General features: G+C 53.8%; 5 protein-coding genes across 5 annotated transcripts; 3 read left to right on the top strand and 2 right to left on the bottom strand.

Annotated features, from left to right (window-relative positions):
- Positions 1-594: 594 nt before the first annotated feature.
- On the bottom strand, positions 595-1,912 carry CCM_07902 (uncharacterized protein; the record flags this gene model as incomplete). Its single annotated transcript, XM_006673042.1, has 2 exons — positions 595-1,082; positions 1,144-1,912. 2 exons carry the CDS (start codon positions 1,910-1,912, stop codon positions 595-597), a joined length of 1,257 nt encoding a protein of 418 aa, XP_006673105.1.
- A 2,349-nt stretch (positions 1,913-4,261) lies between these two features.
- On the top strand, positions 4,262-5,747 carry CCM_07901 (CaaX prenyl protease; the record flags this gene model as incomplete). The annotated part of the gene is made up of 2 exons (XM_006673041.1): positions 4,262-4,276; positions 4,395-5,747. 2 exons carry the CDS (start codon positions 4,262-4,264, stop codon positions 5,745-5,747), a joined length of 1,368 nt encoding a protein of 455 aa, XP_006673104.1.
- Positions 5,748-6,026: 279 nt separating this feature from the next.
- CCM_07900 (zinc metalloprotease, putative) lies at positions 6,027-9,308 on the bottom strand (the record flags this gene model as incomplete). The annotated part of the gene is made up of 3 exons (XM_006673040.1): positions 6,027-6,221; positions 6,285-8,502; positions 8,551-9,308. The coding sequence occupies 3 exons, from the start codon at positions 9,306-9,308 to the stop codon at positions 6,027-6,029; spliced, it is 3,171 nt and encodes a 1,056-aa protein (XP_006673103.1).
- Positions 9,309-10,040: 732 nt separating this feature from the next.
- Positions 10,041-12,631, top strand: CCM_07899 (uncharacterized protein; the record flags this gene model as incomplete). Its single annotated transcript, XM_006673039.1, has 3 exons — positions 10,041-10,199; positions 10,252-11,846; positions 11,893-12,631. 3 exons carry the CDS (start codon positions 10,041-10,043, stop codon positions 12,629-12,631), a joined length of 2,493 nt encoding a protein of 830 aa, XP_006673102.1.
- Positions 12,632-21,555: 8,924 nt separating this feature from the next.
- Positions 21,556-23,476, top strand: CCM_07898 (uncharacterized protein; the record flags this gene model as incomplete). Its single annotated transcript, XM_006673038.1, has 9 exons — positions 21,556-21,589; positions 21,676-21,752; positions 21,837-21,911; positions 22,053-22,136; positions 22,182-22,364; positions 22,392-22,419; positions 22,631-22,723; positions 23,295-23,330; positions 23,397-23,476. The coding sequence occupies 9 exons, from the start codon at positions 21,556-21,558 to the stop codon at positions 23,474-23,476; spliced, it is 690 nt and encodes a 229-aa protein (XP_006673101.1).
- Positions 23,477-24,862: the final 1,386 nt, after the last annotated feature.

Below are 24,862 nucleotides of genomic sequence, written 5' to 3'. Positions count from 1 at the left end.
CGAGCACTACTCAGTTCGACAGTCATGGTCTTTCCAATCGTCGAATGTTGTGTAACCGTGTCTAACTTGTTTCCATGAATCAAATGTGACCAACTTTGGCTTTCAATCAAACTTGACCTGTCAGTTTCCAAATAATGCTCTCGTTCGTAATTTTCAGTGACGTGGAGCCATGCTTCCTTAGAGATGCCTCTTCCACGACCGACATTATCGATATTTTATTCTTGCCAAGACATCAATACCCGACATCGGTAATATTACTCTCTGGCCAGCCCCATCAGTGGGTAGACGTGCAAAACATCGATTGAGGGTCCAAGCAACGACCCTGTCACGATGGCCTGCTGCACAAGCACACAATCAATACTGTGTAATGTTGGGACTACACTTGCCAATGTCTTGAAACGGCTAAACAGCAGTTTTGCGTAATGTTCCACTATTTTCTCGTCTATATTTCATAGTGCAACAAAGATGTAAGAAAAATGTCCAGTCTAGTTTGAATGGTACCTCTGAAAAGGTTATAGCAGACCATGTTTACCGCAACTAGCAACTGTATCATGCTGTTGGCAGCAGAACAGAGAGCTCATCTCAACATTTGTACTACGCGGTATCCTGCTCCTTGGCCTTCTCCCGGAACTCCTCGCAGCGTTCGCGCAGCTCGCCCCTCATGTCCTCGTTGGGCACCAACACGTCCTGGTTTTCCGCCTTGTCGCAGACGTTGAGCACATCGTTGACGCTCTTGAGCCTCTTGCTCTCGGGCGACGGGGCCGGCTGCTCGGACTTGCGAAGGCGGTCGCAGGCATGGTCGACGGCGTTCTTCCACTGCTGCTCGCCGCGGAACCAGCAAATCATGCGCAATTTGAGCGTGTTTCCGTAAATCTCGGGTACCTGGGGGCCGCCAATGGCCTCCTGGAGGCTGGCCATGGAGTTGTCGAACCATTTCACGGCGTTTCCGACCGGGTTGTCCCAGGCCTTGACCATATCCAGGACGTCGTGCGCGTAAGGTGAGAGCACCGCAAAAGCGATGGCGCCACCAGCACGGGCGCCGGCGCGGAAGTTTCTGGACACCTTGGTTCGGACCCGACGACCTAGTAGCATGATTTTAGTCAACAGTGTATGCTGCGGGTTCGCTGAAACAAGGCTACCTACCTGTTGGGGCCTTTGCGGTATACTTGGCCGGGTCACAGAGAGCGCGCTTGACGCCAAAGCCAAAGGACGAAGGCGACTTCTTGAGAGCATAGTCGTGGTTCTTGATCTTGGTTCCGCGGGCGGACGGGTTGTCGATCTTCACCTCGTACGCGTGCGAAATGCTCGATGCGGGAACGGACCCGGCCACGGCAAACTCCTGGTTACGGGCAACGGCCGGGTTCTTCTCCGGGGCGTAGATGCCGGGCACCCAGTAGCCGTCCGGGAGGTCCTTGGGAGCAATGACGTAGACGTAACCAGTCTGCAGCTTCTCGCCGCTGCGGCCAAAGGCGTACGACTCAGCCGTCTCGGGCGACCGGCTGAGCGAGACGAGGCCCGAGTTGCCGACGAAGCTGAGGTGGTTGCGCAGGCTCTTGTCGCTGCCCTGGGGCCCGAATCCCTCGCTGAAGATGACCGAGGGCGGGCGCGAGTCGCCGCGGTAAAAGACGCCCTTTTCGCCGCCGCCGGGCGCCTTCATCTTGGAGGCCACTTCGGCGGTCACGGTCGAAGGGTCGCTGGGGGGCGACTGGCGGGAGGCCAGGGGTTGGATCTCGGGCATGGTGGTGTAGTCGGAGAGGATCTCGAAGATGGGATCGACGATGAAGTTGCTGTCAAGCTCAACGCCGTCCTCGACCACGATTCCGTCGACATCAACAGAGGGCTCTTCACCCGCTGACTGGGGAGCCGCAAAAGCGCGGAGCGCAAGGAGCGCTGCGAGAAGATGAGGCTGCATGGTTTTTCTGGTGTTGTCTTTTGTCCGGATTGCTGTAGGTTGCTGGAGCTGTAGGAAGACAGTTGTTGCTAATGACTGTCCTTGACTGTCGGCGGCGCTGCTACTTATTACATTTCGTCGTCGGCTGTATTTGCATCCCAAGTCACCAGGTATCATCCTGTCGTGCCTTTGTCCATCTTCAAGATTGCAAACTGCAAGTATTCGGAAACGAGTCATGACCTGACAGCGCAAATGCCTAATTCATCACGCGACTCCATTGCGTTGCTGGCATAAAAGGCCCGGGTCGAGTTTGTCGAGATAATAAAACAAGCCGTGGAGAATCATAATGCTAAAAGCTGTGCGTATCGTTGTAGAAGCATATCGGTGCCAAGACGTCCACAATTGGCTAACTGCCGAACCGCTGCCCCCCTGCTGTGCATCTATCGTGGCGTGGTTTGTGGTCGTGCGCTTGGGGACCCTGTTTGCGAATTGCGGAATGCCCGAATATCGGATTTCGGATACCAGCCCTTGGGCGTAGCTATGCGCTTCTTGTGCCGAGTTTCAGGCACGTTGAAGGCCCCGCTGCGGCAAACAACTGTCATCATCGCAATACGCGAGTAGCCGTACATCCTATAGTTCAACATGTTAACATCTTCAAGGCCCAAGGAGGCTGTGGTGCAGGTATGTATGACTATATGGGATGATGCCACTTTGGAGATCAAGGCGGTCCGCTATCACGGCGGCGTGAATCGTCGTTGGTCCGCTCCTATAGATAATCGGTCCGCGATGAATTTTGCTTGCATTTAGCTTCGCATCACACAGGTTCCTGCCGAGCATCCCGAAAGCTGCAGCTACTGACGAATATGACACAAGGAAGCCGTTGCGACGGTGTGGGTATCTTATCCGGCAATACCGCAAGTTCGTAAGCTATTGTATTGATTCAGCATAATTGATATCCTGTCAAGTTCGAAGTGGCAAATGTGGTCAGGTCTGAGTCTTGTCTTCCCTCTCCCGGTACTTCTGAGAACCTGCAGGTACATGTCCAAGGACGAGGTCGACACGATAGGGCGTGGGAGTAGCGGCGACAAAATACAACAAGGACAAATGGCTATGAATTTAGCCCAGAATATGCTCATATGGGTAATCCAGCAGAAAATCGCGGTGCGTTGGATTCATACTGGCGGGTAATTGAGATGAGACATGACAGAGTTCTCCCGACGGCATTGAATTATGATTGCGGCCGCGAGCGCTTCTTGAAGACAGACCGGGTGACGGGTCATGCGATTGTCCAGATAAGCAACAGTAGAAGAAAGGGCGTCGTGGGCCATTACGATATACATGGTGAGGGCGAGAGAACCGATGAGTGTATCGAGAAGCAAAACAAAGCAGCAGGCGGCTCAACGAGACTCCAATAGTAACACTCGTAGGACATGGTCATGTTGTCACGGAGGACTCGTCCCCAACAATCACCTAGGCGCAGCTGAAAATCCCGAGTCTTGAGTCTTTGGCTCATTGCTGCAGAAAAGCAGCCGCCTAGCCGCATAGCCGCATATGGAGTATTATTGGGGGGGTGTATGCATTGTAACCGGGAATAATCCCAGGTGAGTGCGTACCGCCATCTCAGGAGCGACGTTGATGAATCGAATTTGCCAAGAGTAGAAACTTGTCGAGTTCTAGGCAAAGGGGCATTTTCAGCTATGTAAAGTCCATGGACTGCCTTTAACAGTGAGCTGGTGCACACATTCAGCGCAATTGATTGACATGCTGCAACTTTCAGCGTGTCTGGAATCGTCGTTACATGCCCTAGGGTACCGTGAGACACGGCGCTGGATGGAAGGGATATGACAAGTGCCGCTCATGGTGTTTTGCGAGGTGCTGGGCTTGAATCATGTGTCGTACTCGGTCGGAGTAGCTGAATATTCCGAGTCCAGTTGTAGGTGTTTCTTTGTCTTTCGAATCGGCGCAGAACATATGTGTTGATCTCGTTATTCGCGGTCACTCGCTCCCCTGGCATGGGGGCATGTAGACATGAGGAGATCCCGGGAGCGCAACATGACGGCTCGAGAGGGCAAGAAACTCCTAGTGTGTTTATCAGGGCTCTGACAGAGCAGGAATATCATAGATGTAGAAGTATGCACCTGATCTTCTCACAACTCATCGTAGTCGTTGTATAAATTAGAAGCATCGCCATCGTCATAGTGTGGGGAAATCAGGAACGCGAACTCAAGTGGACACCCTGGCCTGCCGCGTGCCGCGCCGACGCTTATCCAGGAGCTCCATCGCAGCGTCAAACGTCAACTCTTTCATCAATCTTCACCATCAAACCACTGTCCAGACGTCGTCGGCTGCGAGACCAGCTAACCCGTCATCATGGACTTTCTCCAGGTACGCCGGCCTCCCTCATTCCACTGATGCGGCTTGCCCAATTGGCCCAGCCCCTCCCCTCCCCTCCAGCGATCACATCGTGTCCCCATCACACAAGCTAACTTTTCCCATCTCCCAGCGCCTCGCGCAAATACTCGACCGCCCGCTCTTCCCATGGAAGAAGCTCATCCTCGGCTTCTCCGTCGGCCAGTACATCTTCGAATCGCTCCTCACCCTTCGCCAGTACCGCGTCTTGCAGGCCACCAAGCCCCCCGCCGTCCTCGCCAAAGAAATCCCCCAAGACACCTTTGACAAGTCGCAGGCCTACGGCCGCGCCAAGGCCCAGTTCAGCCTTGTCAACGGCCTCTGGTCCCAGATCTCAAATGTTGCTTTCATCCAATACGACGTCCTCCCCAAGCTCTGGTCCCTGACGGGCGACTGGCTGCTGCGCTTCGCGCCCGCCCGCTTTACCGGCGAGATTAGCCACTCCATCGTCTTCGTCCTCACCTTTGTCCTCGTCCAGCAGGTCCTCGGCCTGCCCGCCAAGCTCTACAGCACGTTTGTCCTCGAAGAAAAGTTTGGCTTCAACAAGCAGACCCCCGCCCTTTTCGTTACAGACATGGTCAAGTCCAACCTCATCCTCGCCGTCATCGTCCCCCCCATCCTCGCTGGCTTCCTCAAGATTATCCAAAAGACGGGCACCGGCTTCATCTTTTACCTCTGGGCCTTTGCCGCCGGCATTCAGCTCTTCGCCATCACCGCCTACCCCATCTTCATTCAGCCGCTCTTCAACAAGCTCTCCCCGCTCGAGGATGGTGAGCTCAAGACAAAAGTCAACGCCCTCGCCGACAAGTTCAAGTTTCCCCTCTCGGAGCTGTACGTCATCGACGGCAGCAAGCGCAGTGCCCACTCCAACGCATTCTTCTACGGACTTCCCTGGAAGAAGCACATTGTCATCTACGATACTCTGCTCGAGAAGAGCGACACAGACGAGGTCCTCGCCATTCTTGCTCACGAGCTCGGTCACTGGAAGCTTGGCCACACCACCCGTCTCTTTGGCATCTCCCAGGTTAACCTGCTCTACATTTTCAGCCTCTTCTCCGTCTTTATCAACAACAAGTCTCTCTACTCCTCTTTCGGTTTCCACAACGTCCACCCCATCGTCATTGGCTTCATTCTCTTTTCCGATGCACTTTCCCCCATGGATACCCTCCTCCAGCTCGCCCTCAACATGCTCTCGCGCAAGCATGAGTTCGAGGCCGATGACTTTGCCCTGGGCCTCGGTTTCAAGTCGGAGCTATCCACCGCCCTCATCAAGCTCCACAAGCAGAACCTCAGCACCATGGACGCCGACTGGATGTACGCCAGCTACCACTTCTCCCACCCCCATTTGTCGGAGCGTCTCAAGGCCCTCGACTGGGAGAGCGACCGCAAGGTTGTCCTCGAGGAGAAGGACGAGGTTGTCAAGGCCTCTGGTCGCGAAGAGCTGTAAAACAGAGGAAAAGCAACAGAAAAGTGCGTGTACATGTAGATTTGATGAATTGCATACGACGTTGGAAAGTACGCCCATGGACAGGCATTGCTAACGCGGGCATTGAGGTTACAAGATGAAGAGTTGGCTCTTGCATCAGGTCAGCAACCGTACACGGAGGTACGTCAAGTACATTACTCACTCTCAATTGATTCATTCATGTTCGACTTGTCTTTCCGCTCTATAAAATTGCCTTGTCGTATTGCGATGATGGCATTTACTTTTCCATCTATAGTAAACCTACTCCTCATCCGACTCTTCCTCGTCATCCTCGTCATCGTCCTCGTCCTCGTCCTCGTCATTCTCGTCATCGTCCTCATCATCGTCGTCCTCGTCCTCGCCTTCCGGCGCCTCGAGCCCGTAATCATCGTGGAAATCGCTGAGTTCCCGTGTTTGCACCTTGTATCCCATGGCCTTCATGGACGTTTCCATGTTCTGTTGCAACTCGTTAGTTCGATTCCCTTCTTCGGAGTTCTGCGACCCTCTTTGGGTACATACCTCGGTCATAATCTTGGCGCAGGTAATGGTTACGTTGCTCTTACCCGGCGCAAAGCACGGAAGGATGATATCCGTCATGGCCGCCCGAATCTCCTCCTCTGTGACGGCGCGCACGCGACGCAGAATCTCCTTGCTCCAGTCCTTGGGCAGGCCGCGCACGACGCCCTGCACGTAGTTTTGCTGCGCGGCGCTCGGCATGGTTGATTGCTCGTCAGCAAAGGTGACGACGATTTGGGAGACGCTGCCCTCGAGCAGGTGCTTGTCAATGGGAACGTCGCCGTCAGCGATTTTGCGAATAGCCTCGCGCGAGGCGGCAATGGCCTTGGCGGCGTCGGGCGAGCGGTACACGCGGTAGCACAGCACGCCGGCGTCGATGCTACGCGAAAAGTGGGTGCCGTAGGCGTAGCCCGCGCCGCGGACGGCCACCCACAGCGGGCCCTCGACCTGCTCCAGGTAGCTAATGGCGACCATGACGGCGGCCAGACGCGGGTCGGCGTACGATGACAGGCCGACGGCCGTGCTCACGCTAAAGGAGCCGTCCAGCGAGGCCATGGGCACAATGGTGGTGCCGACAGAGCCGGGCGCCCGGCCTTCGTCGTTGAGGAGCGCTGACAGCGCCGGCACGGGGATCATGTCCTTGACCTCGCTACCGAGGGCGGAGGCGAGCTTGTCCCAGGTCGCGACGGGCTCGGGCAGCATGGAGATTCGTGCGGCGACGAGGAAGCGTAGGTTCTCGAAGGTGAAGAGCGAGGCACGGATTGTGTTGAACCACGACACGACCTTGGCGGGGTCGCTCTTGAGGAGCTTCTTGAGGCGCTTCAGGTAGACGGCACGCACCAGGATGCGCTTGGCGACGGTCACGCTCGAGTGGTCCAGGTGGATGGCAGCGTCAATCTCGGCAGCCATGCCCTGGCCATTGCGCTTGGACTCGGGGATGTCAGCGAGAGCCTTTGAAACGGCGGCCTTGAGCCTCTGAGGGTCAAAGACGGAGTTGAACATCATGGTCCGGATCCACTCTACGGCGGCCGCGTACTTGTCGGGCTCAATCTGGAACTGAATGACGAGGCCCTCGGGGTCGCCGAGTAAGCGTGCGGAGCCGATTCCGTAGCCGACGCTGTCTCGCTCTAGCTCCATGACGACTTGCTCAAAGTTGACGAGCTTGTCATCGCGCATGATGTGGGTGTTGAAGAAATTGTCGGAGAAGATGGGCATCAAAGGTTTCAGCTCGACCGGCACCTTGGACGTGCCAAGATGAATTGTGATGTGGACAAAGTTGGTGGGCACGTCCTCGAACTGGATGAACAGAGGCAGCTTGCTGGCTTGGGCGGCATCGATGGCGCCTTGCGTCGCGCCAGTTCCCAGACCAATAGCCTTGGCCTTGCCAGCGCGAGCTGTGTCGGACTCGATGAAGTGGATGGACTCGGTGCCAGGAACATCAAACTGGTCCAAGACTTCGGGTGGAATAGGCTGGTCATTCTTTTCCTGGGCGTCCTTAAGCTTCTTGGCCAGGTTCTCCAGCCCCTCCTTGCCGAGATCGGCCTTGCGCTTTGCGACACGCTCCTCCTCGGCCTTCTTAGCCTTTTCAGCGAGCTTAGAGGAGGGTTTCCCCAGAATGGAGACGTGATGAGCGTCAATGAACCATTTGCTAATAAAGTCGCGCCAGTTCTGGTCTGTCCACTTCTCCAAAGCGGCGTACTCGTGCAGGCTCTCGAGATCCCTGAGCGTAGAGCCGTCGCGCTTACCAAAAAGGTAGTCGGTGATGATGTTGGTGGAGAAGAATGACTCTGAGTTCTCAGCATGGTACTTGACCTGTCGCTTCTCTCTCTTGATGCACTCGGACATGTAGTCCATATCCAGAGGCTTCGCAGCGACGTCCTTGAGAATCTCAAACAGGCGCTTCTCTACAGATTCGAGCTTGTCCGCTTCGACACCAGTGGGCTGCAGCCAGATGACGGAGTTGGGACGAGAATCCCACCAGTGAGATACAGAGCTGGCCAGTTCTTCCTTTTCCACCATGATGTTCTCGAGTACCGAGACGGAGGAACCGCAGAGATAAGTCAAAACAATGTTCAGAGCAGATGTGGCAATGAGGTCGACACAGTTGGGGCCAAAGAAACCAACGAGAATCTCGCCGGTTGATTCATCGTCGTCAGGAAATTCGGCGGTGGTCACAATTGTCTCTGTCAATCCCTCTGGCTGCTCCGAGTCGACCCAGGGTCTATCGCTTGTTAGTAGGGATCGCGCCGATTTGGATGGTTAGCCTTACCTCTTGAATGGCGTGTTCAGGGCAGGGATATCAGAGATGATGCTTTCTTCAAAATCATTCAGTTTCTGAAGGAGGTCATCGTGGTCCGCCTCACCAACAATTACGACGCAGAGGTTACGGGGTTGGTACATTTCCTTGTGGAATTCGCGGATTCGGTCGGCCGTGAGAACCCGCAGGGCACCGGGCATACCGCCAGTCTCATATCGGAAGCCAATGTTCTTGTTGTAGAGGAGACGACGCGCCTTGAGGTCCATGATTTCAGGACCATTGTTCTCGACGCTCTGCATCTCCGAGTAAACGACACCAGCATCATTGCCCTCGCCATCAATATGCCAGACCTCTGTGACAACACCCTCATCGGTCAGGGTGGGCAGCAGGACATGTTCGAGGTACAGCGGCAGGATTTGTGAGAAGCCTTCCCAGCCTGCAGTTTCGAGTGTGTAAGCAGTGTGGTCGGTGGCAGTCCATGCGTTGGTGCCAGAGTATGCGCGCGAAGACAGCTTGTCGAGAAGTCCCTTGTAGGGGTAGCTCTTGGATCCGAGAAAGATGAGATGCTCGAGTGTATGGGGAGCACCAGAGTCGTCGAGAATTTCGGTGGCTAGAGTAAAGTAGCCGTTGACCTTGGGCCCTTGACGGTCGGCAACGACGACTTGCATGCCACTGCGTTCAGAGACATATTGGGTAATGGTGCAGGGCGCATAGTCCGTTTTGAAGCTTTGAAGTTTCCGGAACCCAGACTGGCGCTTTTCGGAAGGCATCTCAGCGGATGCTACCTGGGTAGGCAATGTTAGTTCTGTCTACACTGGGCAGCCAGCAGGCAAAGTGTACCGAGAGCTGCGGATTTGATATGTGTATTTCTATTCGTAGATTCGTAGCATCTGTGAGTCACAGTTGACCTCTTGCACGTGTTGGTATCCTGCAGAGTGGAAAGTTAGAGGCTTGTTCTTTGGCATGAAGAACCTGTGCGGGCGCATGGCGGGGTAGCAATCGGCGTGACTCCAGCGGGAACGGCACTGCGCAGAAGAGCGACAACTTACCAAGACGTCTTTCAGTATCTTCCTTGCGTCTTTCGGCGACCAATACCGTCGAGAGCAGTATTTCTACTGCGCGTGAGGTGTGTGAGTCAAGTACAGGCTGCACCGCATGGCCATGAATTATTCCAACTGAAGTGGAAGGTGGGGTGCAGCAGTGCCACCACCCAAAACGGCGCTAAACGCAATCAGGCATTGCTCCTTGTTAGGCCGCTGGATGACCTCACAAGCTGTCCTGAAATTAACACATTGCACATGCCGACTAATACCGACCGACGACCAGCCCCCTGCCACGCGACATAGCCATCAATCGAGCTTCTTGCCATGCGCACAAAATTCATAATTGACGCGAGAGGAACTACAAACTCTGGGGACAGCCGGGCTAGGCGACAGTCACTGGCGTCTCGGAGCTCCTAGAGGGCTCCTTGAATACATCTCTTGCCAAACCGACACGGCAACATGGCTGCCACCATGGACCCGGTCAAGATTGGTGATGCCATCATGGCATTTGCCATAAATGGTCGCTTTCCTGAAGATGCCGATACCCTGCCGCCCGTCTCAGGCACCGACCTCCAGCCCGCCATTGACAGCCTGAACCAGGCGAGGGTAGAACTTGAAGTTTGTCTCCGCCGCTTGCCGCCAAGTGCAGCACATGCTGACCAATTCATAGGCCGAGATACATCAAATAAACGAGGAAACAAAAGACGACGTCAGCCTCTGGGCCAGGAATGCAAAATCGCTGCAGGAAGACATCATCCGCTCCAAGACCATGGCAAACGAAATCACCCGCCAATCTGAGGCGCCTGACGTTTCAGGTGAAGCTATCCTCGACGCCGAAGAAAAGGTAGCATTTATAAATCGCGAGGTCCAATATAGCCAGCAATTACACGAAGTCCTGCGCAGCCTTAAGAGAGTCAATGACTTGCAAAACCAAGCCGAGCAGGCGCTTGGCGAGAAGCGCGTCCTAGAATCTCTGCGCTTTCTGGAAGAGTCGTGGGCGGCCTTGGACAATGTGAATGCAGCGCGTTCAAGTCGCGTCATGCGACTTCTCGATGTTCATGCTGTCGAGCTCAAGTCGGCGGCCTACCAAGTTTTCAATCAAATATGGAAGTCCATGGTCAACATTGACGTTGACGCCTGCAAAATTACAATTCGCGACATGTCTGAGGACGGCAAAATGACCCTTGCTGATGCAGCCATTGGGCTCAAGGCATATAAGGAGGTCGACGAGCGGTTGGAGCAGCTTTGGCACAATCTCGACACGAGTATTCTATCTCCGCGTATGGACCGCCATGCCACCTCATTCCGAAGTATTTCTACCACGGCCGACGAGCTCAGCTTCTCCGGGCCAACGGACCGCTCCATTGATAGCTTGCTTACAGACCTCGAGACAATCTTTTTGTTTGTGGCAAAGAAGCTTCCGGCTGATTTATTACCCAACTTCTCTGCCCAAATGGTTGGAGACGTGATACCAAAACTCATCGACAACTGGCTCAATACAGTTGTTCCCTCGTCGCTCCAAAATATGGACACGTTCCAACACGTCATCCACCGAACTCAACAATTTTGCGCAACGCTGAGCGAGAACGGATATACCGGCCTGGACCGAATTTCTACGTGGGCTGAGAAGGCACCCATGACGTGGCTTGACAAGTGTCGAGATACTGCGCTCGACGGTGTGCGGAACAGGCTTGCCGGCGGTATCGGAGAGCCCAAGAAGGTTGAGAAGATCGAAAAGCACATGGTTACTGTTGCAGAGGGCAAGGAGCTTGCTACCACAGGCGCTGGCGCCGCAGCGGATACTTCCGATTGGAACGAAGACTGGGGCGATGCTTGGAACGAAGAGGAACCATCCGCCGAGGTGGCTCAAGAAACCGAAGACACGCCGATGCAAGATGACGATGGTGCGGACGCCTGGGCTAGTTGGGGGGAGATCGCAGAGGACAACCAGGAAGCTACCACGCCTGAGCCAGCCCAAGCCTCCAAAGCAACACCGGCCAAAGCTGCCCCTAGGCCGAGGCCACAGGCTGATGAGACGCGCGAACTCATTCTCAAAGAAACCTATAGCATATCATCCATGCCAGAACCAGTGTTGCAGCTCGTCTTTTCAATATTGGAAGATGGCATGGCTCTAACAAAGGAGGGGGGAGAATATAGCCTGGTGGCCGGAACAGACGCTGGTCTCTTTGGCCTGCCAACCCTTGCTCTAGCATTATTCAGGGCAATTTCGCCTCATTATTACTCGCTTGTTATGGGCGGCAATATGTAAGATTGCGCTATATGCATAGAGGAGCTCTACTAACAGCAGCAGGTACTTGTACAACGACGCGATGTATCTGGCCGAAAAGCTCGGCGAATACAGCGTGGACTGGAAGGAGCGGGAAGATGTGACACCCCGAGCAAAGGCCATGCTTCGCCTCGACAACGACATCAAGACGTTGCAGAGCTTCGCCAACCGTAGCTACGCGGCGGAAATGAGCATCCAGCGGACCGTACTGCAAGACCTGCTAGGCGACTCGCAAAGCCTGCTGCAGCAGGACGAGATGGATGCTGCCGTGGAGGCCGGGACGACGCGCATACGAACCATGGCCAGCACCTGGGAGCCGATTCTCGCCCGGTCCGTCTGGTCGCAGGCGATTGGCTCGCTGGCGGACACAATGGCGACACGTCTCATCAACGACGTGCTCGAGCTGAGCTCCATCGGCCAGGACGAGGCGTACAATATTGCGCGGCTCATATCGGCCGCGACGGCGCTCGACGACCTCTTTCTGCCCAGCAAGCTCGGCGACACGTCGACGCCGCCGCCCACGGACGGCGAAGAGGTGCCGGCGACGGCGCAGTACGCACCCCACTGGCTGCGTCTCAAGTACCTGAGCGAGGTACTCCAGAGCAACCTCAAGGAGGTCCGGTTCCTCTGGTGCGACAGCGAGCTCAGTCTCTACTTTACGGTAAATGAAGTGGTGGATCTGATCAAGGCGAGCTTTGAAGACAATGCGAGAACACGCGATACGATTCGCGAGATTCGTGCCAAGCAGCCGCTCTCGGCATAGACGATTTCTGTTTTTTTTTCCTCCTTGTCAATCGATCAGATGACTGACTGGTACGCTGGCTATCCCCACCCCCTTCTTTTGGAATCAATGTCTTTTTTTTACGGCTTTGTTGGATGACACGTTGTTTTTGGGGCGGGGGAGGGGGAAAGAGAATGCACGGCAAGATTAGTTATGCGCTTTCTGCTGTGCAACGCACCTCCCAAGGTACAACCAAAAAAAAAATGTCTTGTATTTTCAAATTTTGGCAAATACGTTTTTTTGCGTGAATTAATCTGTCAGGGGAGGGGAGCAAAGAGGGAAAAGGAAGACCACGACAGGGTGACACAAGGCTGAGAATGGCGGCGGGCATTTGCTTGGGACGGGAAGCTGCAGATTTTGATTTACAAAGCTCGCGTTACACAGCATGACCCTTTTTTTTTTCGGAGAAAAATGAATTACCAAGGAGGGGAGAGGAGAAAAGGGAGAATAGAAACAGAAAATGGTTGACCGAGGTTTTTTTTGTCGGCATTGGTTCCGTACTAGAAAGGGAAAATGTGACGCTTGTTGTTCGTTGGCCTCTAAACGTTGTTTTCTATGCAAGTGAAATGTGACGTGTGTACTTTTTTCTGCTGTTACAACTGTAGATTGGTAATATTTTGCACAAGAAAGAAACACAACAAGAGGCGTGTCAAGGAAGGAAGAGCAAGGGGCGTGGATGGACGCAAAAGACTTGTTCACGACGGGGTGATTGATTTCGAGGCAACTCGTCACTTCTCTTTGTGTGTTTTGTCTCTCTTGGACGAAATGCTCCAAGCAAACAACAACAGCAGAACCTACCTGCGCCCGCATCCCAGTGGCGGCTTACCCAGGACCAGTCGTCCAAAACAGAGGTTCCGGCCGCTGGATGTGACTTGCCCCCCCCCCCCCTGCGCCATGAGGGATAAATATTTCATGCATGTGTTGTACAAAGGGAAGAAAATAAAAACAAACAAGAGAGAGTATCAGTAGTCAGAGATGAAGAGCTTTCCCTTCGTTTGGTCTGTCCAACAATTGGTTCCAAGACAGAAAAAATGGGCTTCAGCCCTGCCCGCATACACATTGCCTACCTACATTATCAATACACCCTTTGATATCAACGCCGGGTGGGAAAAGGAATGGATACAGGGAGAACGGTGTGCAAAAATGTCGAATCAACTTTTAAAAAAAAAAAACATGCAAGCATGCAGCCAGCCAGCCAGCCCATGGCCCTTGTCAGAAAGAGGTTGGGCGAATGCTGCGCGGGCGGCTGAAGCCGTACAGGCTAGCAGAGGAAGTAAAAAAGGCAAATCATCACGCCATGTTTTCGATGGCCTGTTTGTGCGCTTTTCTCAGTTTCTTTATGCTTTTTGGTGTGGCCATCGTCTTTGGGGGAGGGGGAAGGGGGGGGGGGGGCTGATGCAAGACGCACATGGTTTCTGCGCTGGCAAAAATGGTGCAGTGGGAGAAAAAACGTCATGATGCTTGGTTCCGGTCTCACCTTTTTTTGAGATTTGGGAAGCACGCGACTTCTGCTTCCCCTCCTTAGTCCTTGTTCCTTTCAAGAGATAAAGGCGTTACTGTGTTATTGCTTGGATCAGCGGTTTCGGAAACAACGACCAGTCACGGATTAAGCCATCCCATCCATAAACGTGAGGCAACGGTACAAGTCAAGACAACTCGCCAGCTTGCCTGCGAGTTGGCACAAAAACCAGCCCATGCATTTGATTGAGTCAATCCATGCAGTCCAACATCACTAGATTCCTACTTTATTAGACGTCAGTCTCGACCCTTGTTCCTGACCGATGCAGGCTACCCTAGAGCGCCGCTGTACTGCGGAACGACTTGTGCATCGCACAATCGGCTCGGGCTGCATGAGCCCATTTCGGTTGGATTGGGTGCAAGGTCATCGCTCGAAAAGAACGACACGATGACTTTGATGCTCCGTCAGTTTGGTCTTCGCCGTAGCAGGACCGGGGAACTGCACACGAGGCCTGATGGATGAATGGCGAATATCGCCGACGGCGCCCTTTTGCCGATAAATTAAAGCCAGGGTCTTCGATGCAGCTACGGAGAGTCTTGCGTCTTTTCCGACGTGCGCGGAAAGACCGGCAATTACTGCTCCGTACTCCGTGCCAAATGTGCGGAAGTTGGTCTTCGAAAGCCCTGCCATCAGCCTGTTCTTGGATCCATGTCCGTAACCTCATCGCCGACCAGGGCATGCTGGCACAAATCCTATATCCAGAATGATCGGCTCCAGCATCCGCCGGTCCGAGTTTACCCCCTGTTCATGAGAATCCGACGCCATCGTCGACGCACCCTGACCCCGCGTCTTGTCGGACATTATCACCAGTGAACATGGCGTTGGCAGCGGAGAACGGGGAGGCGTGTGCATGTCGACTTGATATCTCGCCGAGTGGAAAACGGAGAAGAAGAAAGAGGAAGAACGGCGTCAATGAAAAGACATAGTGCTGCGTAACATTGCAGGAGAATGCAGTCTAAAATGCGGGGAAGTTTGCACATGCAATGCAATAGTCATCGCAGGCAAAGATATTATTGCTGCACGCAAAGAGACACAAGGACATGTCTCGGCCAGATTTTCCACTGCAACACCAGGCCATGGAGGGGACCCTTTTCGAGGCCCATTGTCGTCATGGGCTGCGTGCTGATAACTACTACTGTACGAACGAGCAGCAAAGACAAAACGATGCAAGGCCTGGGCTGCAGGAAAGCGGCGTGATGGTCCATCGCGTCCTTGCTGGGCGGGAGGAAACGACAGAGCCCGAGGCTACGGTACTGTGAAAACGGCACATTTGTGCCCAATGGGCTGGCCACGTAGGTTAAATCAAGCCCCCCCCCTCCCCGGCCGGTTTGTATCATTTCGTCAAAAGAGCTGAGGCCGAAAACAAAACAAGAAGAAAATATCCGACGTGCATTTCTCGGTGGAGGTGGAAACGGCGATAAGGCTCAAAACAGGTCCTGGTCCATGTCGATGGCGCTTGCTCACAGGGCCTTTTTCAGCTGCGAATACCACCCCTTGTCCGTGGTAAGGAGGGGGGAAAGACGATTATGATATATGATGGTGATGATGGTGATGATGGTGATGATGGTGATGATGGTGATGATGGTGATGATGGTGATGATGACGATGGTGATGATGCAGCGCATACATGCATGCATTGGGTAGATTTGCTTGCTTGCAATCCTTCGACAGGATGCGACTGGTCACCGAGGACTTGTGAGCTGGAAAAGCACCCTTTGCCACGGCTCGCTCTACGCCGTCTGCGAGATGCCGCTGCTGGTCCGAATACCATGGCAATCGCGCAAGCGAGTCTTCTCGATCGTTAGTTAGCCCGGATAAGACTCGAGAAACATCGTCACGCGGGTGCTTCCTTCGAGCTTCAGCCCGATGACAACAACTCAAGCCACCAAGGGAATAGAGCTAACGGATGAGGAGAGCCGTGGGCGCTAGGAAACGGGCATACCCGTGGGCGGAGGGGTTGGATGGCAGGCTCTCCGCCCCCGAGTAAGACCGAGGCAGAAGTGTCAGAAATGACAGTCGTCTCCTTCTAGAAAATCAAGTCCAAACTGAGCAACGGTGGGACACGTCAAAGAACAAAAAGTTCCGCTGTGGGAATAACGAGGACGAGGACGAGGACAACGAGGTTCCCTCCAAAGAGTCACACACACACTCTCTCTCTCTCCTCCCCCGGGAGCTGCGATGCGGGCCACGTGTGAGTGGCAGTGGGCAAACCAAACCAGAGAGTAAGACAAAAAGTCCGGACACAGAGAGAGGGAGACCTGTACCAACTAACCCCCCTTTTTTCTTGCTCTTTCCTTTTGGCTGGCCTGCTTTGGCAAAACGGGCCACGCCACCAAAAACGCACCAGCGAGGCCGTGCATGTCCTGGTGACCAATACTTGTCCAGGAGCGAACCAATCCCAGTCTCCGGGCCCATGTCTTGTCCTGGCGGAAAAAGAACGCGCAGTAACTATTACCTGTTTGATATTTGAAAAAAAAAAAAACAGGCTGTCCAACTAGTTAGTTGGGTTATCCCGTAGGGACAGCGTAATCAAAGGCGACGGATATAGTTATTATGCGTGCCTGCGGGGGACGGGCTACTTCCTCCCTCTCCTGACCGTCATCGTACTCGGTAGTGATTGCTGCCAAAGCAAAAAGGAGAGACACAGTTTCGGAAAGGGGGCTGCATCCCAATGGGCTATGCATAGCGCTCCCATGGAATAAGTGGCATGATTGAAGGCGCTCATCCTTTTTGTTTTCCTCGACACAGTAATCTGTAAGATGACGCTGTTTCGTCGGCATTGACAGCGCGCGGCCGGCGCCACCGAGACCAGAGACCAGGGGGTTTGTTGACGAAAAACGCCCATCGTTTCTCTTCTCCGTATCCGGAAGGATTACAAGTAGAGTGTACCAGGTGTGTACTCCACGCCTGCTTGGTCTCCTTCCTTTGTTTGGATGCTGAAGAAAATCACTTGATCAAAAGTGCTCATCGCACGATGCGCCCGCGGGCCTTGTTTCGTGTTTCGTATACATGAGTGTGTGGCCTTAGTTATCTTCCCCTTCTTCAGCAATGGCCGTATCACAAGTCAAGGCGTGTCATGATGAAAGCTTTTTGATACATATGAGCCACCACCAATTTGCCACCCCTCGGAATCAGGAACAGCCTCTCGTTTGATCTTGTGCACCAGTTTCCGAGATTAGAACAGAGGTGGCACCACATATTAGAAACGCAAAAGTTATTACGGCATCAACTGGGACGATTGGATGCGCTGGGCTTGGCCCTACCCTACTTTCTCGGCAATATAGAGGAACCAGTCAGTCATTGCTTGCTGGGTGCACGCCCCCCCTTCAAATCGTACTTCGTACATGCGAACCAAGTCTTGCTGCATCTTGTTGCGTGAGGGGCTTGCATGGGAGGTGCGCAAGGTAGTATAACCATACAGTAGCGCTGCATTGTCTGGTGCTGGGAATCTGGGGTACCGTGGTCAGGACAAGAGCTGTCCACGCGAGCAGCCTTGGAGCTGGAGACCTGGAGACCTGGAGACCTGGAGGGGCTGGAGGCTGGAGGGCTCTGGTGCCCCGCGTTTTTATTTGCTTTCTTGATAGTTATTCGTTAGTCGACCTTGGCAGCGAGAGCACGACACGGCTGGCCGTCGGACAACGCTTCTGGTCACCCTCCTTGAAGCTTCAATATTGCGGTGAAGCCCGTCGACGGGCGATGCAGCAAGCTGATTGGGCCTGTGATGGAGGGACCTGTGAAGAAAAATGGCAATGTGACCCCGATGCCGCTTGTTTGCTTTACCGCTGCTTTGGACTGCCTGGCTGGCTGAACCCTTCCCTCCATGGCCAACGACGACAACTCAGGCTCGGGCAAGGCGACATGACGCTATGTATGTAGGTGACGACGCACCACCGTGCAGGCAGCATGGGAGGCTCCGCAAGAACGACTGGTCGCTGGCTCGTCTTGGCAGCGTGTAGCCGTTTTCCTCTCCTCTTCTCTTTTCGGGAGGCTTGGTTTTGGTACGGATGCATCGGTCGCGCAATGACGACAGGGTACTTGTTCTTGAGGTTGGCGGGTGCGAGAAAAGAGGGGTGTGTCAAAGGGCTGTGTGCATGAGGATAGGTATTTAGGCTGGGCGGGAAGGGTGAGGACGGGGAGGAAAGGAGAGGAGAGGAGAGGAGAGGAGAGGAGAGGAGAGAGGAAGCATCAGCCTGCGTACCACAAGACGCCATCGTAGCCTGCAGCGAATACTGGACGGAATCCCAGTCTAGCTAGCTACTGGAGTTTGCGCGACCGTACATGCTCGTAGTGCCGGTAACAGTTTCTATACCCGTACCGAGTAATGCTGTTGTGGTACGCGTACTCTGTCATAGACTGCATATTGGTCCGATGCGCTCTCGCGAGAATACAGTCGTTCCGTGATAGAATTCAGCAGTAACGCAATATTAAGCTTGCAGACAAAGTGTGTGGAACAAGTCGCCCAGACAGTTCAGGCACAAGGCGCCAAGGCTGACCTGCGCGATGCTCATGCAGGCTGCCAGGCGCGCTGCACAGCACAGAGTCAGACGGGGCTCGAGGCGGCTCCGTGCAGGCGTATTACAAGATGATGCACAACTTTGTCGTCTTCCTTTCCCCCTTCCAAATTCCAAATTCAGGATGCCGGCCCTTATTGTCTCGGGACGGTTGCACAGCTCGCAACCACAGCTCGCCACTTACACATGGGCGTCCGGGACCGAGCTTTTGGACGAGTCAATCGTGCACAGAGACAACCGACCGGCCCGCTCGGGAACTGGGAACTTGTAACCGCCGCTATTCTGGCTCGCTGCTCCCCTCGCATTGACACCCGTCTGAGTAAGGACGGCGCTCCCCCCACTCCCAAAAGGTCCAGGAACTTCTGGAAGGTCAAGACGAACGGCCAAATTGCATTGAATACCAGAGCGAAAGAGGAAGGCTGGCCAGCTGGCAAGGTACAGGGGGACAGCGTGTTCACAGGAGTTATCGGTAGGGATGCTTGTTTCATCAGTACTTGGACGGGACCATGTGGAACAGTCCAACAGATCGATTTCTGTCACGGTCTCGAAAGGGGAAGGCGGCATTGTCGTTTCCGGACCCGAAACCCTTGGTAATTAAAAGCCCGCAAAGGAAGACTGACATGAGTACATAGTGACAAGAGTAGCAGAGAGTCGCTTTTTTTTGGCGTTAGACTCTGCCAGAAACGTGGAGGAGAATTGGCCACTGGCCATATGCTGGCACGAGCCCGGGTTGCTTCAGGCCGCCGTTATGCAGCAGGCTCGGCGCTGCCCCGCGACAACACATGTCCGGGCGCCGCCGAGTTATGCGTAACACGGCAAGTTGTTTCCCTTTTGTCGTGATGCATGACAAAAAGTACATGAATTACTGCGTAACGAGATCTGCCAAGTTCGGACGGTTTGGGGGGCGAGTGCGTTGGATCGCCGGAGGGTTCGGGGTATCTATTCGTCCTGGTGCAGATTTGTGTCATGCGGACAGAGCCTGGGATGGGAGAACACGCAGCCTCATTTGCGTCTTTTCTTGGATGGGGTGATTTTCTGGGCCAAGTCATTTTCGTCCAATGGCGATAATAATGCCAGGCACCGCAATGCAGGCCGCATTGGTACTTGTCGCATGCTGGATGCCAGAAGAGGTTGTGGAAGTTTCCAATAAGCGGGGTGTGTTTGCAAGCAAAGCCGGCCCCAAACCCCGCATCTCAAAGCCGAGTTGCGTGGTGCATTTCATAAGGAGACGGCGAGACCTGGTTGCTGTATGTAAGAGGGAAAGTACTTTTGGTGACGCTGGAAGAGGAGACCAGAGTTTAACGCCGCCGCTGACCAGAGGCTCTGATTTGCCCGGAGCGGAGTCATTGACGCTGTCATTTGCTGTTGGCTCTTTTCCTACAAGAGACTTGTCAACGTTGTACATGTACATTCATCTGGTGGCGGTACACCCATGAGTAGCCCAATCCTGGATTTTCAGTACGACATGTCGAAACGATTCGGACGGTGCCAAAGATGGGAAGAGGTGTACCAGTTCACTAAAGTCCATAACAAGAGGCCGGAGTACTCCGTATTAAGTAGAATACGAGATGTGGTGCGGGGTGTGCTGGAGGACTCAAGGGAATGCGCTGCGCTGCCAAGAGGCCGGCGCAGGTGCCAAGGAACATGTAGTCAGTCCACGACCTCGGCGCAGGGGTATGTATAGCGGTTCCAAGGGGCACATTTTGGCGCTGTGCGCTGTACGCTATAATGCGTTGTCCTCGTTAGTTGTGAGTCAAGTAGTTGTACAGAAAGCAAATGTACATACCCTATTTTCGACGACATGCGGCGACAACAAGCTTCGAGTCCCAGTTAATAAACCAGAAATAAAACGTCTGCTTCTAAGCCAATAAATCATCGGCCAGGCCATACTAGCGCACGTGCTCACGACACGACACGACACAGCACAACGTTCTTTGTTATTGTCACCAAGCCGAACGTACTTGTTCAAGGCCTCTGCTTTTAGAGCCCTGCCAGTAGTCCTTATGACGACATGCGCAATTTTAGGCAATGCTTTTAAGCCCTTCCCCCCGAGCAACCTGGCGCGAGCAGTAGCGTATTGGTCCTTCGGCGATCACTTCGCCCCTCCTATCTCCTCTCCAGTACGTAGTACGGTGCATTTCAGCACTCGATTCTGTTTCTTAGACCACTCCAAATCGGTAATTCGTGCCTTACTGGTAAATCCCGTGTTAGGGTTGCTCCCTCCTACCAGGGGCTTGCTGTTGGTCTAGGCGACGGACTGCCCACTGCCAGCTACTGCCTTCCCCTGGCGTGCCAAGGGTGGGACTCGGGCGACCAGGGAATAAGGAAGCTTGCCCGATGACCTCATAGTGCGTTGTGTGTTGTTGGTAAATCCAGGCCCTAAGCACAAAACCCTCCTATTCCCAGTAGCAGAGAGGGGACGCGCGGCGGCATGACAAACTGACAGGACACAGCGCCGCAGAGACATCGACAGGACGCGACAGGGGGCTGATAACATGTGTTCTCAAGCCAACGAATGCGGCGACAACAGTAACCGTCTTGCCGTCGAAGACTCCCAGACATGGAGCCCAACCAATAGACGCGATGGCTTGCATGAGACACCTGCCACAATAACGCGTCATTTTGACATTTCTCCCGTCCTGATATCATTTCAAAACCTCGAGCCTCTCTCTTGTTTCACTGCGCTCCGCAAGTGACATTCAGGCGTCACTGCACAGAAGCCCACTTTGTGGCGTGCGCCGACGCAAGCCATCATGTTTCTTTTTTTAACAGCCAAAATCCTGGGAGAGTGCGAGTTCGTTACCAAGCTATCCAAGCCGGATTCAGAAAATGGTTGACGTAGGGCGTCGTATGCCAACGAGAATGCACCAATAAGCATGAGAGATGGAAGCCACAGCTCGAGAGCAGCCAGTAGGAGGCGTCCAAAATCGAGTTACACTAAGCCCTTTGCACCAAAGATCGAAACGGTGGCATGTTGTTCGCGTAATCCTGATTAGGCCAAGACTTGAAAGTGGTGGTCGTAAAGGACACAAATTGCCTGTGTGCGCAGCATGACGCGGGCTATTCTTGTTTGGTAGGCATCCGCCAGCCCGGATCAGCCAACTGACATGGTACGGAGCATCCGTACTGTAATCTAACTGGTTATCAGCCTCAGTAGCGAAACAACCCCGCTCGAAAGACTGCTTTGGCTTTTATTACCACTAGAGACCGTGTCTCCACAGATGAAGTACCGGTACGTGCTGGAGCCAAGGAGCTCACAGGGCTTGAGCGGGCTTCAGCATGATGTCGATAGTAACGAAAGGAGAGGCCAACAAGGACGTGTCTCAGGGAGTCATGCCTCAGGGTCTCAGATCAAAGCAGGGGGCAGATATAGGCTCTTGTCGCCTGGGGTCCTGACAAGACGGCGGTCACCCTGCTTACAGCCGACTGGGAAGTACCTCAAGACAAGGCTCTGTCGGTTTGCGCGCGACAAGGGGGCTTTGATATGTATCTCTACAAATAGATCCATCCTGCAGCGGGGCGCTTTCGGCCAATGCTCTGGATTCGAATCCAAGGCTTCTCGCACCATCGGGGGCATGGGAAAATAAAACCGAGAATATCGGGCAACCTCTGGGCCGTTGATGATAACCCCCTGGCAACTGGCCATATTCGCCGGTCTCTGAGTGCTTTCGCAGCCGTCTTTGATGTTTGAGAATTCAAAAAATATGCCTAGGATGAGAATTACCGCGAAAACGGCAGTGGTAGGTTTTGTCTCAGTTGTCAACTTATTGGCTTTCTTGTTTCCTTCTCAGCTTCCCCGGATTTAGGGAACATGTAACATCGTTTTGTCGAAGATCGTCATGTTTTAGTAGATATTTTGCCCTGTCGGAGCGGGCTCATCTTGCTTAGTGTAAAAGCTAGAAAGGGCTCAAAAATTCCTGCCTCCACGACGTATAGACCGCTGATCGTCAGAACTAATGTGCAACGAGAGCCGCCGACCTCCGGCCGCTTTGCCCTGGCACACCCCCTTTGACGAGCCGTCAGGAATGGTTCACCGACTTGACGGTAAGTGTTGCGACTAGAATCGACCGGTTGTCGGTGCTGGCATACATCTCGCGGAGGACGATGTGTACCTGCACGAAACAAGAGTACAGAATGCGACAGCTCAGAAATAGCTGATCGCCGCCATCCAGGCACGGACAGGGAACCGACAGTTCTTTTTTTTTTCTTTTTTCTTGTTGCTGCTTCCTTCTGAACAAGGGCAGCGAATGGCAGATCTCACCTCAGATCCGAGCCCCATCCATGTGGCCCCCTCTCTCCCAAAAGTCTGGGTGCACAACCCAAAGAGCTGGGAAATGGGCTGAGCTGGGCTGAGCCTAGCGATCAAGGGGGGAGGGGTGTGCGAAAGGAGAGCTCCGGATAGCTGGCGGCCAGGCAGACTCGCAAGAACACGAGCAACTGTAGGAGTAAAAAGGCCTGACCGCCTCTTTTCTAGGCGGCGTCAAGGTTGTTTCTGAGTACGAGGCTGTTGTTGGAGGTAATCTTAGCACAGCATAATAGGTATTTGGACTCGTATGTATCCGTAAGAAAACCTAGAATAAACAACGGCCCCCTGTAAGTTATGAGGCAATAGCAGTTCGCAAGCAGGGTACGTACACTGAGTTGACCCTGAGTGAGTGGTTGGAAGTTGTTGCTTGCTATGTTCGGCAAGCCACATCCAATCTGGCGGCCCAATAAGCAAGAAGCCAGTGTTTCGATAACTACCTGGATATTGGCATTGCTCTCTCCTTTGTCTCGTTTGACGCATTTCAGCTCTAAGGTGTTAGCGGCCTTATTTTCGGGCAAAACGCTGGCAAAAGAAGCATTAAAAAAGAAAAGAAGTTTGAACGACAAGGTTGAGCCCGCACGTCCATCAGGTACTGATTTGTGCACTTTCCGCAAAGCGCCGAGAAAGTAGTCAAGTCGTCATGACAAGAGAGAAGGTCGACTAACGTTCGGTAAAAGGGGCACGGGTGTTGCCTGGAATGTCCACTAATACCTATCAGCGCGAATGTCTTGTGGGAGAGTCGTGCTTTTGCCAAGAACTAGCTCATGCTGAAGCTCGCCAGCAGTTTCTTTTAGGGACCTAGGGGTTCATGCTAACGGCTGGGTGGTGAGGGTACGTGTTTGCCCCGGCTCATCCGTCGTCATTGTGCCTTGTGGTGCCCCGCCAAAGTCTGAGTCTGGTGGCTCCATTTACAAGGGCAGGTTGTCTTTTCGTGCACGAATCGCTGGGTGTTCTGCTTGGCGGTACCTCGTGGCACTGCATGGTTGGATTGCAGGGGGCTGTAAGACGCTGGCAGGGCTCGTTCAGTGCGTAATCGTGGCTGGAAGCTGTCATGGCTGCTGTAGATGCAGGCAATGTACGGATACTCTGTAGGCAATGCTGCAAAGAGCTGCTACATTCCATGACTGATGCCGAGCTAGCAGGTCGCCTTGGATACTGTAATAGTTAGACCAGACTGCCATGTTGGAGAACAGCCTAGGACTACCCAATGTTGACACTAGTATGTAGCTAGTAGCGGGAGGGTCAAGATGCAGCCGCTGTTTGTCTGGCGTAGAGTGATTCGCAAGTGCAATCATGCCTCTGATATCGGGCAGGCGAACAAGCCAGGAAAGCGAGCGAGCAGTACGAGCGAATGTCATTCGCCGCCGGAAAATAAAAAGAGTGAGACGTTGAGGCGGTGGTGTCAGTTCAGTTGCTGACCGTCACATTGAATTACCCCTCTTCATGGCGTTGGCACACCGCGTCTTGGTGCTCATGTGGACAGCGTCGTGGCCGTGTTGGTAAGCTCGGCTGGCAGGCAAGGAGCGCCGCGGAAGGTGTGGTTGGCGGTGCAGCTTTGATTGGGTAGGATAAGGTAAGGTTTGCTCGGTTGTTGCGAAATGCTGGACCTCTCTTGTTTGTAGTCTTGCGTGTTGAGTATCACGTCGATGGCCATGTTGTGAGTCATGTTGATGATGATGGCTTTGTACCTCTGCCTCGCAATTTGGGTGCAAGGAATCAAGAGCTCTGCGAAGTTGGGAAGGAACAGCAGTTTCAGCACTTGCGCCCCTCCATTACAGCAGTCCACCACCGCCGCTAAAATTCCAGCACATCACTTCGTGGCCAGGGAGATACGGTACCTGGAGCAGCGCCGCTACAGCAGGTTAGTCCCTGTAAGC

This window comes from Cordyceps militaris (assembly GCF_000225605.1).
Source record: "Cordyceps militaris CM01 unplaced genomic scaffold CCM_S00006, whole genome shotgun sequence".
Taxonomy (NCBI): domain Eukaryota; kingdom Fungi; phylum Ascomycota; class Sordariomycetes; order Hypocreales; family Cordycipitaceae; genus Cordyceps; species Cordyceps militaris.
This window is presented reverse-complemented; position numbering and strand designations above follow the sequence as displayed.